General features: G+C 41.8%; 1 protein-coding gene and 1 long non-coding RNA gene across 6 annotated transcripts in view; one reads left to right on the top strand and one right to left on the bottom strand.

The window, feature by feature from the left end:
* PDGFD (platelet derived growth factor D) overlaps positions 1–17,969 on the top strand; it is a 229,547-nt gene that overhangs the window by 210,104 nt on the left and 1,474 nt on the right. For 3 of the 4 annotated variants that reach the window (XM_090030102.1, XM_090030084.1, XM_090030074.1), the window contains one exon: positions 4,755–4,885. In XM_090030102.1, the coding sequence (XP_089886228.1) occupies positions 4,755–4,885 (131 nt within the window). Of the gene's footprint in view, positions 1–4,754; positions 8,058–17,969 lie in introns of those variants that run through there. The other variant, XM_090030093.1, reaches the window with a different exon arrangement.
* LOC149875241 (uncharacterized) overlaps positions 1–17,969 on the bottom strand; it is an 86,622-nt gene that overhangs the window by 10,899 nt on the left and 57,754 nt on the right. For both annotated transcript variants that reach the window (XR_016439462.1, XR_016439463.1), the window contains exon 3: positions 4,453–4,579. This is a non-coding gene — a long non-coding RNA (uncharacterized LOC149875241). The remainder of the gene's footprint in view (positions 1–4,452; positions 4,580–17,969) is intronic.

Here is a 17,969-nt window from a genome sequence, read left to right on the forward strand (position 1 = left end):
ATTCTTTAAATAGAATTTTTTTATTGTGAGTTCAGCTTCGGCAGCTGTACTTGATTTTTAAAGTATGTTTAAAAAAAATAAGTGTCTTTGAAGATGCTATTTTCAGCTCCAAAATAATCTTCACAGACCTGTTGGGTTCAGCTCTTTAATGTTTTAGCTGGCAACGTGGCCCAGCAAGGTGTCCTTGTGTCCTTTGTGATTTATTATTTGCACTGAGGCAGTCAGTGTTTGAAAATAATTCACACTTGGCAAATGTTGCTGTTTTCTCTAAAAATTGGCAAGTCTTCCTGTCTTTTGCAGAAGAGTAATTATCTATATCTCATCTAAGCACAATCATTCTCTTACAGTATTACATGATTTTACACCCCTGAAAGCAGAAACTTCACTGTAACATGGTGTGACAGGAGTACCTCTACTAGAGTCTTTCTATCGGTGACTCCACCCTCCTATTCTAGGCCAACCGTCTGCCTACTCATCTGTCATACCTTTATCTTAATTGATTAATTAATATATGTAATTAACAGGAGGCTGCCCATTGTTTTTGCCTATCTGCAGCTCCTTTTTCTCCCCTACACTGCAGCCCAGGCCTTGCAGATGGTACTGATGTGGTCTTGACCTCGACCCTGCTGTAATTTGCCCTTCTCCTTGACTTCCCTGGGCTTCCACCACCCTGTCTCGTCCCATGCCTTCCTGGCCCTCTGCTGCCCCCTCGCTCTGGGGCTTCTCGCTGCCCCCTCTCTCTGGGACTGGGGCCAGTGCACCCCAAAAATGCCATGCCCTCTCTGGCACCAGGGTCCCCACACTACTGTGGAGCCCCTATGAGGCCTCCTCCAACCCCTAATAGCCTCACCTGGTCCTCCGGACTTATGAATCTACAATAAAAACTCAAGCCCCTGGGCTATATCAAAAAGTCTCATTCAGTCCCTACCAGGGAATTCTCTACCTGTAACAGCAGAGAGGAGCTGCTCGGGCCGTCAGGCTTCTCCACTCCACTTGCCCCAGCAGAGCTCCTTCTCCCATGGCTGCCAGTGGAGCACTGCCTTCCTGGCCTCACTCCTGGGGTTATATGTGCCAGGCCCTGCCCCTTCCTGTCAGCTGACTCCCCAGCAGTTGCCCTAGCAACCAGCACCTGTGACCCTGGCTGCCCTGGCAACTAGCAGCTGGGCTCCCCACTCACTGCTAGGGCTCTCTCCCTAGCTGTTCCTGCTGTAAGGAGCAGGGCACCTGCATGCTCTGTGACACATGGAAAAAAGTTAGGAGGATTTTTTTATTGCTATGTTGTTTGATCATTGTTATTACATTCCATGAACGTCCTACTCTTCAAGCCTCACAGTCAAAAAGGATTGGTCTTATGGTTAACATGTATGAGCTAGGAGACCTTCCACTGTGTTTTTGGTTCTGCTATAGACTTTGTGGAAGGTGATATGCGACACCCTAATCTAGTGATTAGGAGCCTGGGCAAGAAGTCTGGTGATTAGGTTGCTGATCTTATATTTAGACGAGTCAAGTTCCATTTTCTGCTCTATTACAGACTTCTTTTATGACTTTGGGCAAGTCATTTAATCTCTTTGTACCTCAGTTCAGTAGCATAACAAGGTCAGAAGAGTGGGCCATGAGCCCCGAGCCCTAGCAGAGAGGAATCTCCAGAATGGGAGTATGTACTTTACACACCACTGTGTCTTCTGTGACAGAAGTGGCACACGGGATAGGGATAGAGGTCAGGACTGGTGACAGAGGAGCATGAGGATCTGGCAAGAGTCAGCATTTGCCAAAGTGTCCGGGTATTGGGAACAGCCACTGATGTCAGAGTTAACATAGCAGCCACAACTGTAGGGACCCTTTTCCCCTTTCCTTTGCCACTGTAGCCAACGAATTTACTGTTGTTGATTGCCACCAGCAATGACAATTGGTGGCACTCAGGGCAGTATTGTGAGTGACAGCAGTGGCTGTAATAGCGGGGCATTAAAGGATCCCTATCCAGCAGCTGCTGCCTTAATCATCTTGGTGTTGGTTTCACTGATATCTTGCATGGTAGTGGCTATTCCCTGTAGCAGGATGGTATCAGCAAATGCTGGCCCAGGGCAAAACCTTACCAGTTATGCCTCTGCCTCAAATCCCCATCTGTAAGCTGGTGTGTTGTGAAGGTAACTGATTTGGAGAAGCTCACATACTATAGCAATGGGGCTAGGGTGCACAAGTATTGTAAATAGGCAGCTCTGTCACTGATCTGCATGACCTTGAATAAGTATTTTTCCCCTTCTACCTCAAATTCCTCTTCTATAAAATGGAGATAATGGTTCTTGCCTTTATTTGCAAAGTACTTTGAGATCGGTGGATGAAAATGCTTTATAATTGTTGTGGTCTAATTACAAGTTTTTCAGCAAATTCCTTTAGTGTATTAATTACTTGTAATTGATACCTGGGTCTCAGGACAGAAATTTGGAATAACTACTGTGAATTTAAAAGTCTATGTGTGTACAGAAACACAATAGGATAGTCTTTTCTCTCCATCCCTTCCTGCCACTGTCCAAATCTTTCAGTATAGAACAACCTAATGAGAAAACGTGGTATATTCTTTCCCCTCAACCTGGTCCACGGGGTTTACAGGGAGATACAAAACTGTCAGAGATAAGGACCATAAACTACAACAGAGAGCTCAGGATCTGAAATTTTAATGAGGCTCTATCAGATCCCATCTAGCCATGTTAAAGGGCAGTCCCTCTGGGGTCACCATACATGGCCAGGCTGTGCTATTCTGATTATTTGTTGCCAGCTTGCAGGAACACAGTGCATGAAGCAAGTATTTGGAAGCAGCATTAGTTTGCTGTCCATAGATCTTTACTATTACATTTCTAAAGTTGGGGAAAGCATACAGTTCAGCATCTCTCCTTCTCTGGGTGTGTCTCTGTTTCCCACATGGATATTTTTGCAGTGAGGACAAAGCTAATTAGGTGAATGTGGGGAACAAGCTAGAAGAGAAATCTTTTCATGTTGCCATTTTTGTTGTCTATGTAGTCCCCTCACACAAGATTTCACTCCCTGTAGTGCACAGCATGAGACAGCATTTAAGTCAAAGAAATCAGTTCAGGACAACAGTTGGATTTTCAAAGGAAGTCATAGCAGTTGGATGCCTAAATCCCAGTGAAATTAAGTGGCCAGCTCCCTCTGATCTCCCTTAGACTCCTCATCCTACATATATAGCTGTGGGCACTTTTAGTGAATCCAACCACATAGAACCTAGTAGAAGCTCTAACCAGCTTACAAAGAAATATGTGTATTCATTTAAAGCAGGGGTGACCAGCCTGTAGCCTGTAAACCACAAGTGGCACAGGCAGCCTCTCTGCATGTCACCCAGCACACTGGGGAGGGAACAGGCAGCACAGCATCAGATAGGGCAGAGAGCAGGAAGCAGGCAGGGGAAGGAGATTGGAGTGCAACTTGTGGAGCATATGGAAACCTGCCGAAAAGGTTGGCCCTTACTAATTTAAAACATGGACATTAACTCCTCCAATAAGTGTCGTTTGCAAAACAAACCCCCAGACAAACACAGTATGGTAAAGACAGACCAAAAGAAACATATTTCATAATTAGCATGCGAAGGAAGACTATGACCATGGTTAAGTAATTACACAAGATAAAGATAGTGTTATAGAAATAATCGAATCTGTCATAGCTCCAGGACAAACCTGCAATGGAGTCTCACTGAGTGGAACGAAAAAGCTGAAATTACAACACAAAAAAAAAATCTCAAAGTTAACAGAAAATAAAATCTGTTCCCCAAGATAGCAATAAAGACCTGGTAAGACTGTGCATTGTAAAAACAGTTTACCTAAAAATTACTTTTCAGCCTGTGTATGCACTGAAGCAAGTTTGACCTCCAAGGTGAGGACAATACAAGTGCCCATGCAATAGCAGAGCTATATTAGCCTTCAATTTCATTTTGGCTTTGGCAAGTGCCATATTTCCCAAAGTTTAGATTGGTATTATTTTACTTATGGTTCAGCAGTGTCCAGGGGCCCAATCAGAATACAGGCCCCATTCTTTTAGGTGAGCTACACATATTTAGCAATAAGTGATTGGTGCCCTAGAGATTTTAAAGTCTAGTGTAGAGCTCCATAACAAAGCACCAAAGAGATGCATGAGAGGATAGCAATAATGAGATTGCCTGATAACACAGGCTAGCAGTGTGCAAAACATTAATGATTCCAAATAAACTGAACCCACTGTACTGGATATAAATATGGTGGTGAAAGTGAAGGGAGAGGGGACAGAGAGAAAGATGAGGAACACGGCATGAGAAACAAGGAAAAGAAGGCAATGAGTCAGAGGAATGTTTGAACTGGAGAGAGAAGGAAAGAGCAGAGAGAGGGGCCTGGAAGACACAAGAAGGGAGCATGACAGCAGAGGATAAGTAGAAGAGAGGGTGCAGAGCTAACAGCACAAAATAATTACCTTAGTTCAGCCAGTGCAGCTTTCTAACACCAAATATATTCAGGAGCTCTGATAGTACTTCTCTCCATGTAGCTGCTTCTTCTCTCTGGGGTTGGATCCAGTTTCTGCTCTAACTGCACCAACCCACCTAAAAGCCAGAATGAACAAATGCAACTTGGGCCTGGTGCCATCGAACAAAACATATTGCGCTGGTATCTCCCTGCCATAGGAGGTTCTGTATGTATGTTTTTCAAAAGAAATACCTACTTCATTCTAAACCACTGAGAGAATTTTCTAAAAGATACATTTACTTTTGTCTTCAGGTGCTGAAATTCATCCCTGAGTTAAGCCATGTCAGGAGGAAGGGGAGAACCAGGAACAGCATGGCCCTAGTGGATATTCAACTGGACCATCATGAGCGCTGTGATTGCATCTGCAGTTCAAGACCTCCACGGTAAAGACAGAGCAAGGCACATTACTTGCAGTTTAAAGGGTGTTTAATTTTGATCAGGGTTGATCTCAAATGACTTTCTCTAACTGATAATTTGAACTTTGCTATTAGCCTACATTGCAATTGGCAGAAATTATTCTGTGTTTCAGCATAGCTATGTTGATTAGTGCCACAGCACCTAAACAGGTATACCATTGTTTCTGTGTCATCTGATAATACAGGATTACATTTAGCAGTAGATTCTGAGGTTTGAAAGTTTCAAACCTGAATATGGGGATAAGCAACATAATTCCAATTAAAATTAATTAAAGTTTTGCAGCTAAATCCCATATCTGGAGAAAAAGTGTTCACTAAGATAATCTTATATCTGTGTTTGCATCTTCTAAATTTACACATACATGCAAGTGCTTAATTTCTGGCATCGTGTATACCTGGCCTACTGGGTGGCACAGGTAAATGAGGGTAGAATTTGATCGAATATACCCATATAATGGTTAATTCACTTCAATCCATCCCCTAAGAAGAATTTTCCTTTGCCCCTTTTCAGTACATTTATAGATAACGAGGAAAATATAGGATAAAATAAAACTACAGTGAAGTCAAGTCTTGCAGTCTCTACTCCAGCAAAACATTTATCATAATCATATAACACTTTGCCTGAGGACCTGATCCTGAGTGCTATCAAGCCCACTGAAGCCCTGCCACTTGGTTAAAGATGTTTGGTTAAAGAGGCAGGGTCTCCATGCAGAAAGCAAGATATGACTCTGGAATATGTTCTTCTTCACTGTGTTTCAAGGATTGTGTTTTTGTCTAGGTAGACAGTCAAAATGGACATTATTCTGTTGAAAATGCTGATGTTTCTTGCATGTGTATTCAAGTTGGAAACAAAACTGGGTCCTAGCTTTAGAGAACAGATCTAATATCAATATTGGTTTGATTGGGCGGGGGGGAGGTAAATAAGGAATACTGTAACTTTGTCACCATATACAGTAATCTTAATTGTCTGACTTCAGTAGCATTTATTGCCATGGTTAAACTATCAGCACTGATTTTCTTTTGGATTGCATTTTGTTCAGACATATTAGCTCATTAATCGACATCTGTATCTTGAAAAATGTTCACCATTAATTACTATTCACACAAAATATTCTTCTATCACCTTTTAATTAAATATGCACTTTAAAGCTATAGCATAGCTTCATATGCCTATCAAAACGTTATGAAAGTGCTCTAACTAAAATAAAGGATTTTTTTTTCCAAACTAGCTTTAAAGATTGTGAGATACTGCTCTGAAAGTGGTCCAGTGGAGAATATAGGCAATTATAAATCTCGAAGAGAATTGAACTTTTGATTGTGAACGTTACAGACAAAATGGGGTGGAACATTTAATGGCCAAGAATCTATAGATTTATTTAATAGCAGACTCAAGCGGCATGGTTCATTTTTCTGTGTGCTGCCTCTGTGCTTTTGTTGCTCAGAAAGAAGTGACTTTACAATAGCATTTCAAAATCAGCCAAATAGCACAATATATCATATAATATTGAGAACATTAGAACCACTGTGTCTTGGTTATCACCAGAACAATTATAAAAGTGCTCTCATGTTTTTTATATTACTTTCTTTATCAAGTCAAATCTGTTACCTGTTTTTCTAACTTTATCAAATCTATCCTGGAATATACCATATAAGATATTGTGAGTGTTACTTTTTGTACTTTATTTGAACATTTGTGATTCTAAATATAGTGCTTGGGTTAGGGTTTGTTTTTTTTTGTTGGTGCTGGTGGTAGGCTTATTTTTGCTGTTTAAGCATTTATATATTTATATATATGTATCTATTTTTCCTCCCTGGCTCCCAGATGTCTATTTAAAATACTCTGAGATGGGAAGCTGAGATGGGAAGTGATTCATCATTTTTTCAAAGCAATTCACTTTAAAGAGCAGCACTGAAACCAAAGATTGCCAGCTTCATTACTTAATTCAGTTTTATTAAAAGAAGACTACATTCTTTTCCTATCTCAGGTGTAATTATACGACTGATCAATCACCCCCATAATTCTAGGCTAATTTGAGGGTGGGGGGGGAACCTACTTGCGAAACCACAACAGTGCAGGCAGCAAGCTCTTCCTGACTGAACTGCCACGCTATGGTCGGCTAAGCACCATGGTTTAGTTAGTTTAAGCAAATTGGTTTTATGGGAAGTTTGGTTTCATGTTACTTTCTGCTTTGCCTAGTTCATTGATTCTCATCCCTTTGAGGCAACTTACCCTGGCTTACCAGACTGAGTTCTCAGTTATGCCTGGCATCTCAAATTCAATTTTGTATGCTCTTCAAAACTTCAGTGTTAATAGTGGAACATTAGAAACACACTATTGAATTAAACACAGACAACAAGAGTGTACCAGGGCCCAGCACAGAACATCATCAAACAGAAGAAATGTCATGCAAGAGGCCCCAAGAAGTCAGTGGGACTTCTCATTTGCTTGAAATTGGAAAATTTTAGATACTTCCAGAGCTGGTCACAAAAACTAACTTTTCTCTCATGGTGCACTAAGCACTACTGGAAACGAATGACCTACTTGTTACTAGTTGCCACTGTTTGCTATGGAGATGTTGCCTTTTCTGCCAAAAATGTTAAAAAGGATAATATCTATCCTGACTGAACATAAAGTTTCCAGTAAACCACACTCCAAACTGCATAACCCATAGCAGGTGAAATAGCTTTACCGTCCTTTTTTATTTATTGTCAGAAATTGCAAACAGGCATTTTCCCTGTACCATTTTTTTTCCTCTTTCTTTGTAGGTTTGAAACAGCTTCTACACTGTTTATATGTTATTTTTAAGTTAAAATCAATTGTCTTTAAAAAAGTTAAATTAGTCTGCTTCATTTTTGTTGAAGTAATTGGAAACCCATAGAATAAATATAACTTTCAAAAGCAAAAGAAATAGTTCCATCATTTCAAAGCAGCTCACTACCTTTTATTTAGTGTATTCTTCTAGGATAGAAATTAATTTCTCAAGTGCAATTTTTTTTATATATATATACATATATATATTATTATTTTGGTTATAACAGTTAAAGCAGCTTTTCTGGACAGTATTTCCTATTGTATGCAGTACATTATGTGTCTTACCTTGATGAAAAATAAACATTGCTTTTGAAAAAAGTGATATAAGTGATTTTGAATGATTGTTACATAATCTGCACATCAGATGTCACTTGTGCAAGGTCACACCATCCATTGAGCATTTAGGAGTGGTGCCCACTGGAAGTAATGGGAGTCACTGTGCATCAGGGAAGGGTCAAGGTGTTCTGTTGGAATGATCCAGCACATTCCCATTAGGGTGAGTGGGCAGCAAAGCCAGTGCCCCAGAGTGTACAGTGGTTCTGTCCCCACTTTCAGCTGTTGTGCCTGCCCTCGACCAAGGAAGGCCAAAGCAAGAAACATCTTTTCCCCATTTCCACTGCACAAGCCTAACTTGTCCTCGGTACATTTCAAACAACTAATCACACAATGGTGAATTACTGAAAATATCAAGATAAATATTAATCTTGCCAGCTGCAAACTACAGGCAGTTCCTGCTTAGCACTCCTAACTGGTTCTGGGAAAAACCAGCGGTAAGTGAAAGAGCATTAAGCGGAACCCAGTTCCCCATAGGAATAAAGATAACTGGTTCTGCACCACCCGCTGACCCAGACCCTGCGCTCCTGCAGCGCCATCCTGGGCCCTGCACTCCTGCCAGCCCTTGCCGGGCCATTCCCAACAAGGCACCATGTGGGCTCTGCCAGGGAAGGCATCAGTTCCTCTCAGCCTCGTTTTTCCCCCACCGCAATGGCCCCTGCCAGCCCACACCCACTGGCCACCAGTGCACCAGTGCACAGCCCCAGCTGCCCTGCCCACATGGGGCCTGAGTCGAGGCTCTGGCACGGGGTAAGAAGTGGGGTCACCCACCTGCCCATGCCCCGCTTTGCCCAGCGGGGGCTCCCTCCAGGGCATCTGGCACAGAGACAAGCTGCCACCACCAGACTGCTACAGGTTCAGGGGCGGGGGAGCTCTGTGAGCTCAGCTTACCCCGCTGGCCCAGGCCCTGCGCTCATGCCCCCCATCTGCCCCTTCTCACTGCTGCCACCAGCGCTCCTCCCCACCCACTAGCCACTCCAACACCATGTGCCGGAATGGACCCCAGGGTCCTGCCACCCCTTCCTGCGCTCCCGCTGGCTGCCACTCATCACTTCCCTGGCCACTGCCGCTGCCACTGCTTCTCCCCACACCCGTGCTGAGCATTATAGCAAAACGTGCTCAGCACTGAGCAAAACTAGGTAGGTATTTTAAATGAGCTTTATAACGAAACCACAGTAAGCAAAACCATGTTAAGTGAGGGTTGCCTGTATGTGCTAGTTAGTACTCTACTACAGACCAAATACTGAGACCTGCATTTAGTTCACACTTAAACTTCATTTAAGCAAACTACAACTGAGGGCAAATACTGAGGCATAGGTTCAAAAAAGGGTCATAGCCAAGCACCTGGGCCATACAGGAAAATCCAGAAACAAATTCCAGTGCTTGGAGGGGTTGGGGTATGTCCATACTGAGCCAGACTATTCATGAATACACCACATCCTGAATAAGGCAGACTTGGTGCACCTCTGGAGATGCATCCTATTTCTCTCTATAGGCATGCCCCAAACTTGGAAACGTGCTAAGAACGTAAGTGCCATATTAGGTCAGACCAGTGATGCACCTAGCCCAATATCCTATGTCTGACGGTAGCAGGCGTGGATGCTTTAAAGGGAGAACATTGAATTGTACATATCTAGACTGAATTATCCCCTGCTCGTTACTGTCCACAGCATCCACAATCATTGGTTTAGAGATGCCAGAGAAAACATCTCCAACTGCTCTATTCAGCAGCTATTAATTGATCTAATTTCCATGAATCTGTCTAGTCCCTTTTGAAACCTGGCTATGCTATCTGCCCCTACCACCTCCTCTGGCAACAAATTCTACAAATTAACTATGCATCGTGCAAGAAAGTATTTTGTCTTGTTAGTTTTAAATCTGCCTCCTACTAATTTCAGAGGGTGCCCCCTTGTTCTAATATTCTGGAACTTGGGGAGCAATAGTTCCCTGTTCACTTGGTCCACAACCATCATGATTTTATAGACCTCTATCATGTGCCCCTCCAGCTTTTTCCTTTCCAAATTGAAGAGGCCTAGCCATTTTAGTCTCGTCTGGTATAGCAACTGTTCCATGCCCATGATCACTGCTCTTGTCTGTACCTTTTCTAATTGTACTGTCCTTTGGAGATGCAGAGACCAGAATTACGCACTATATTTGATATATAAGTGCACCATGGATTTGTATAATGGCAGGATGATCTTCTCTGTTTTGCTTTCAGTTCCATCCGTAATGATGCCGAATATTTTATTGTCTCTTTTGGTCGTCACTACACACCGACCTGATGTTTCTAGAGAACAATGTACAATGACTCCAAGGTCTCTTTCCTGAGTCATGCATTACCTTTTACTTGTCTACACTGAGGTTTATCTACCATTTTGCCCACTCACTTATCTTGATGAAACCTTTCTGCAGCTCCTTTCCATCAGCTTGGGACTTGACTACCCAGAATAATTTGGTCTCATCTGCCACCTTGGAGATTTCATGCTGCACCCCCATTTCCAGATCATTGATGAAACTGTTGAATAAAATTGGGCCCAGCACAGATCCCTGCAGGACTGATCCCACTGTTGACCTTCCTTTCTGAAAAATTACAATTTAGTCCTACCCTTTGCTTCCTACCTTTTAACTACCTATCAGTCCATGAAATCACCTTCCCTCCAATCTCAAGGCAACACAGTTTTTTTTTTAAATAAAAGCCTTTAATGAAAGACCTTATTGAAAGCTTTTGGAAGTCCAAATATATTATATCAACTGGATCCCCCTTGTCTATGTACTTGTTAATGCCCTCAAAGACCTCCAGCAGATTAATGACAGGACTTCCGTTTACAAAGCCATAATGAATACTCCCCTGCAGGTCTTTTTTGTCCTTGTGAATGCTGATTTTATTCTTTATTATAGATTCTATCAACTTGTCATGACCGGAAAGGAAACTTGGTATGTGGTTCTCAGGATCACCTCTGGAGCCCTTTCTGAAGATGGGTGTTACGTTGGCAACTTGCCAGTCCTCTGGCAAAGCAACTGCTTGTAAAAATAGGTTTTTGATTGTAAAAGCCAATGTACAGAATTCCTTTTACCTTACCATCCCTGAGTATACCTTTTACCCTTTGGTCATCTAATGGTCCCACTAATTCTCTTGCTGGCTTCCTGATGGTGAGGATGTTCTGAATTATCCCTCTTGAATGCTTGAGAGCAGCCACTGGTGATGTGACTGCAGCAGTCTCACCAGCATATTTCCAGGTTTGGAGTATGTATGCAGGAAGAGCTCACAGAAAGCCTGGCTGGAACACATCAACCACAATGTAGACAAACACTTGGATGCTGTAGAAGGGTAGTCAAAAAAAATCCCACAAGCTAAATGGGGAAACAGAAGCATTAGACCTTGCTCCACACCCAGATGCTAGCCATGCCCCCTCAACAATAGAGAACACATCATCACTGGATTAAATAAGATGGATTAGAACATCCAAGGTTCATGTGTCTGTACCTCTACCTCTACCAATGTCATATACACCATCATATGTTTACAATCCCCACCTGCTGTCTACATTTGACAGAGAGGTTAAGCCCTACATGAAATAGCGAACAAACACCAATCTGATGTTAGGACCAGAAAGACAGACAAAGCTATGGCAGAACACTTTAACCTCCCTGGACATTTCATCACTGACCTCAGTAACTGTTCTCAGGCAACAAAAAAATTAAAAATGAACTTGAATAGGAAAGTGCAGAACAAAGAATCATCCAGACAGGATTGTATTAAATATAGTCTAAATCAAGACTATGGATTCTTATCCCATTACCTTGATTAGCTTTTTAAGCCCTATGTCCTGCAATGTGTTAATGCTTGGCTTTTCTCTCTCCTAACCACCTGGCTTTTCTCAGCAGTGCCTGCTCTTTCCTGCTGCCTCCTTCCCACCCACACTTCCCTACCCTTTGCATTCTAATCACTGATTTCTATTTAGCAGCCCTGATCCCCACAATCTGTTCATACCATCTGATGAAGGAAGACCGACCTCTCTGCTTATGAAAAATTATGCTGCACATCTCTGATTTAGTTAGGGTGAAGTTACATAGACTATACTAAATCTGTGGAATGTTAAGTGGTTTAAAAGTTAGAACATCCTGTGAGTAGTCACATATTAAGGCTTAATATCATTTTTCGCCTACACTGCTCTAACTTGCCACTAGAAGGCGTATGAGCAAGGGTGTGGCTAGTGGCCAAGATACACCTATCCCTGCTCTAGGTGGTAGAGGGAACCAGGAGCAGAGCATTCTAGGATAACAGATGACTGCAAAATGTTCATTTTATCTCTGAGGAGAAGGTTATCCTAATCCAAGCTATGTAGCACAGCCTAGATTTAGCCATCACCTGAAGTGGCATAACTTTGAGACACTCAGAAGGCGCTTAGTATGAGTTAATGAGCTTTAACTCATGTTAAATGTGTGGACACTTACACTTATATTCCAAGTGCCCTTAGTATGCTCTAAGTATAATGTGTAACTGCACCCTTAGTCTATAGAGGTGCAAATCTACCCCATCTTCAAACTAACATGGGTAACTACTCACTGCTTACAGCTGCATGATGGGGTTGATTGTGTAGTTTTAGGATTAGGCTAGGCAAGGACCTGTATATGCCCTGGTGAACTGTTTGCTGAGCCCTTGATGTATTCCCCTGATATAGCAGTAAGCTGCTACCAACTCTCCTCTCAGCCTCCTCTTTTTTAGGCTGAAGAGACCCAAGTCCCTCAGCCTTTCCTCATATGGCTTGCCTTGCAAGTCTCTGATCATATGGGTGGCTCTTCTCTGGACTCTCTCAAGCTTTTCCACATCCTTGTTGAAGTGTGCTGCCCAGAACTGGATGCAGTACTCCAGCTGCAGTCTCACCAATGCTGAGTAAAGCAGAAGAATCACTTCCTTGGTTTTGCTTGAGGGGTATCGGTTGATGCATGCCAGGGTATTGTTTGCCTTGCTGGCTACAGCATCACACTGATGGCTCAAGCTCATACTATGGTCTATTATTACCCCTAGGTCCTTTTCAGTCATGGCGCTAATCAGTTTGGTGCCACTGAGCTTGTAAGTATGTTGGGGATTCTTTGTCCCCTAGGTAAGCACTTAACATTTCTCTGTGTTGAAATTCATCTGGTTCCAATCCACCCAACTTGCCAGGCTGTCTCAGTACACCTGCATCTGCAGCCTATTTTCAAGCATGACCACACTCCCCCATAACTTGGTGTCATCTGCAAACTTGACCAGTGAGCTCTTCACCCGCCCCCATCCAAATAATTGATAAAGATGTTGAAAAGCACCAGAGCAAGCACGGACCCCTGAGGGACACCACTGGCCACTTCTCGCCAAGACGACACAGATCCGTTCATTAGAACTCTCTGGGTCCTACCATGGAGCCAGCTTTTCTAACCTGATTCCTACCCACCTAACTGTCAAGCAGTTAAGCCCACAATCCTCCAATTCTCCCATGAGAACATCATAGGATACCAGTTCAAAGGCCTTTTAAAAGTCTAGGTTTACAATGTCGACCTCCTCTCTCTTATCCAGATGGTGAGTTACCTGGTTGTAGAAGGAGCTGAGATTGGTAAGACAAGACCTACCCATGATTAATCCATGCAGGCTGTCATTCAGAATCCTACCTTCTGCAAGCATATTGCACATAGAATTCTTGATTAATTTTTCCAGTATTTTCTCTGGGATAGAAGTTAGACTAATTACCTATAGTTGCCCAGGTCCTCTCTCTTCCCCTTCCTGAAAATGGGCACAACATTGGCCCTCTTCCAGTCTTCAGGGACCTCCCCTGAGCACCACGAGTTTTGGAAGAGTTTTGCCAGAGGTCCCATAATGACTTCAGCCAGCTCCTTCAGCACTCTTGGATAAAGTTTATCTGATCCTGCTGACTTATAAACGTCTAACTTTTCTAACTGATCATGCACCAGCTCAACGTCAACAGTAGGAAGATGGTCATTCCCACCATCCCCATTCTGAACCTTATCTAGTATTATTTTTCCCTTAGTCTGGTGAAATACCAAAGCAAAAGTAGTCATTCAGGAGTTCAGATTTCTCCTGAGTGACTTGTTAAAAAATGGCCCCACACTTCCATTTGTTTTCCTCCTGTTTCCTACATACCTTAAGAAGGACTTCTTATTGTCCTTGATTTCTGTTGTTAGTTTAAATTCAGTCGCCACCTTAGCTTTTCTAATCTGCTCCCTACAAGTGCAGGCCACTGTTATACAGTCCACAACTGTTATACAGTCCTCCTTGTGGACTGTCCCACTCCTTTCACCTTCAGTCCCTGGTACCACAGTGCTTCCACTACTATTTCCCTGAGCCTGCTGTGATGGTTCCATGGTCACTGTCACCCAGGCTACCCTCTATATTCAAGTCACTCACCAGATCATCTCCTTTGACCAACATCAAGTCTAGAAGAGCACTACCTCTAGTTGGCCCATGCACTTCTTGAGATAGAGTTTTTCCATATAGGTCAAGAAGCAATGTGACTGATCTGACTTAGCCAAGTGATCCTCCCAAGAGATGTCTAGGTAATTCAAGTCACCCATGACGACCATGTCCCGTGCACTTGCAGTTTCTGCCAGTTCTTGAGAGAACTCCAAATCAAGCTTCTCCCTCTAGTTTGGTGGTCTGTAGTATACACCTACAGTTAGGTCTGTCTCACCCTCCCTCCCCGCCAGTAGTTTGACTTTCCTATGATTAAATAATTCTAAGGGAAGGCATCAGGATTTTGTCAAGTTCGTTCTACAGCTTGTAAAGTTGCCATTGCCTAGTAAGTACCATTGCCTAAAAAGACCAATTCTAAGCCAATTCTGAAGGTTTTGCTCACAGTAATAGCCTTGTTTACTTGGAAGATCCCATAAACTTCGCTGGAACTATGTACAAGAAGAACTAGTCTTGCCACCAAGGGTTACAAATTGATGTCCTTATTCTAAGCCATTCCTGTTCACAAAGCAATCTCATATTTCCTCTTTTTTCACACAACCAACCAGACCCCAAACCATTTCTTAAGGGAAAGGGGTGAATAAAAAACAGCTTCCTCTTTTCATTGTTTTAACTGGAAATTGGAACAAAATTTAATTTGAAATTTTAATTGGAAATATTAATTGGACACCCACAGGAAGTATGTTTGCATTGTGTCTTCAAAAGGTGAGGATTTCTGAGGTTGGTATCTTTTATTGGATCAACTGCATAATTAGGATAGAGTCAGACAAGCTTTCAAATGCAAGCCATTCTTCATCAGGTCAGAGCAGTGAGGGCTAACGCATCATAGTAAAAAAAAAGTACTTATAGGAGAGGGGAAAGAAATTCTGAGGGGTAGCAAACAATTAACAGAAGAAAAGAAGCTGATTACTGGGAGACCAAGGCCTATCAAAAGGGAAGAGTACCTTTCATGCATAGAAAGAATTCAGAAGTTAGGTAGATTATAATGTGCCATAAAACAAAAATTAGTACATCCTTAGTTCTTAGTGTCCAGTTTATTTTTGTTCCCAAGTTCACTTTTTAAAGTTGTTCCCTTGAATGTAAGGATAGTGAGATCAGAGGAGTGGTTATTCTGTGAGAAACATGCTCCTAATGTTGTGTGTGTGCCTTTGTCCTTTATAATTTTTCTCTGAGAATCAATTCTGAATCTTCAGTGCATCTGAAAGTGAGCAACCGCAGCACAAGGCACAAAGGTAAAATGAAACTCTCAGACCTGGCATTGTTATATAATGGCTATACTACCAGGTGTTATCAGACTGCCCTTGTGTGTTTGCTTTTCTAAATCTTGTATACCCTGAAAAGCAGTTAGTTATCTTTCTATTCAGTGAATACAATGTATATTATCTGTGTTTTCTTTATAATTTTCTTTTATTTATCATTTATAAAAATATCCTATTTGCACAAAAGAAGAGCACACAGGGTACATCTACACATCAAATTAATTTTTCACAATAAACTGCAGTGCAATTCATGCTAGAGTTTACTGCTCCCAGGTCCAGCATTTACACATGCACCCAGGACTGCGGCATGTTACACTGGGGCAGCGCAGCCCTAACTGACAGGGACTCAAGGGGTAAACCTGCCAGCCTAGGGCTACTCCTTTCTGGCTCAGTGTGCTGTGGAGGGGTTTGCTAGGGCACAAGGGTGCTACAGGATAGACTAACCTGCAGGCAGCCCAACGCTGTAGCCCAACCCTTGTGCACCAGCCAGCCCCAGTTCCTCTCTATACGTGTATTGTGATGGAGTAAATAACTCTGCCATAGAATAATACTTTTCTTGGGCAGTACTATCCTATGGCAGAGTTCATCCATATACTGTGGCCTAATAGCATTGCTCCTGTAAAAAGTGACAGAGCTAATTAGGCAGCTGAAGCAACTTGTATAGATGCACACACAATGTTCTTTGAGGAGATTTCAGATTCCTGTGTCCTAGATGAAGCAATTTCATACATGCTCCCTTAATTTTTCTTTACTTTTTTTCTTGAATGAAAACTTGCCCAGCTCTACTGCTGCAATGCTAATTCAACAGATGTCCAATTTGCTAGTATTCGCTCAGGGACTTCAATGCAGCAGTTAATGAAAATGCAGAGATTAGAATTCTGGTCTCTCATTCTAAGAAATACAACTTTGTTTATTGACAATCCTGATCAAATATACTGGAAAACAGAACACTTGTAATTTATTTGGTTATTGACATTCTTTCAAAATCTGCTGTAAGTGTTTAAAGTGCAAATAGAATTCCTGTATTTTCTTTCTAAGACCACTCCAACAAAATAGAAATTCCAAAATTCATATGGCACAGACAAACAAATATGCTGCCATAACTAAAAGGAAATAGAATTTTAGACTGTGTTAAGATTTCATTTGAAATTATGTTTCAGGAAAACACTTAATTTATACATATTGAACAAAGAGAATTACTGAAGTGCAGACTTCATTCAGTAAAAATGGAATCAATTGTATAATAAAGGTTAACATATTTGATGCTGTAGCTCTAACCTAAAGAAGTCTTAATTTTCATTTGAAAGAATTTCAGTTTCAAGATTATTATAAAAAGAATTAACTACTGAAAAATGGTTTGATGGGAAGGGATATCTATTTGAATCTGGGTAAAATGGGCAAAACAAAAGCTATTTCATGTACAAAGAAACAGTATTCCACCTTTGAGTATGAAGAATTTTAATGAAAAATACGACACTGGTGTCAGTACTTTAAAAAAATACAGTGGGGGGATTTGTAAATGGAGAGTTCACAAGTAAACCTCACAGAACTGATTAGCTGTGTTACTCTGAAGTCAGCAAAAGGCAAGATAAGATGGCATGTTGCTCAAGACTGACTAATTCAGAGAAGCATGAGCTTTCACCAGAGGTTAGGAATAGATTGGCAGAAAGAAGAGAATTTATATAGAAGGGAAAGGGACACGGAGCGGGAACACTGCTAAGAGGGACTCCTTTTTTGCCTTTCCCTTCAATATCAAATCTTTTCTTTCTGCCAGTCTGTTCTTAGCCACTGACAAAAGTAGGTTGTTGTTGTCTATGAAAGTTCATGTTGTTGTCTCTGAACCAGGCATTATTTACATACGGGTTCTGTAATAGTGGACTTGATGTTGTGTTCTAATAGGGACAACTAGACCCTGACACAGTACAAAGGTAAGAGAATTGTAATTGCTTTGATTAATTGAATCACAGAAATTAAACAATAAAAAAATATGAGCTACAAACTGATACTGAGCTAACAAGTGTTTTGCCATTGGTTTCAGAGGATGCAGATTCAGGTTGTCTGGGCTCTCTCTCACTGCTGAATTTCCTCAGTATAGTTTGCATTCAAAGTAGAATCACTGGTACTGAAATTGCAGTATAAGTTCTGGTGACTGGGATAAGAAAATCCAGTGACTAAGCTTATTGA

Source organism: Crocodylus siamensis, chromosome 1 (genome assembly GCF_052110815.1).
Source record: "Crocodylus siamensis isolate JL-2025a chromosome 1, ASM5211081v1, whole genome shotgun sequence".
Taxonomy (NCBI): Eukaryota; Metazoa; Chordata; order Crocodylia; family Crocodylidae; genus Crocodylus; species Crocodylus siamensis.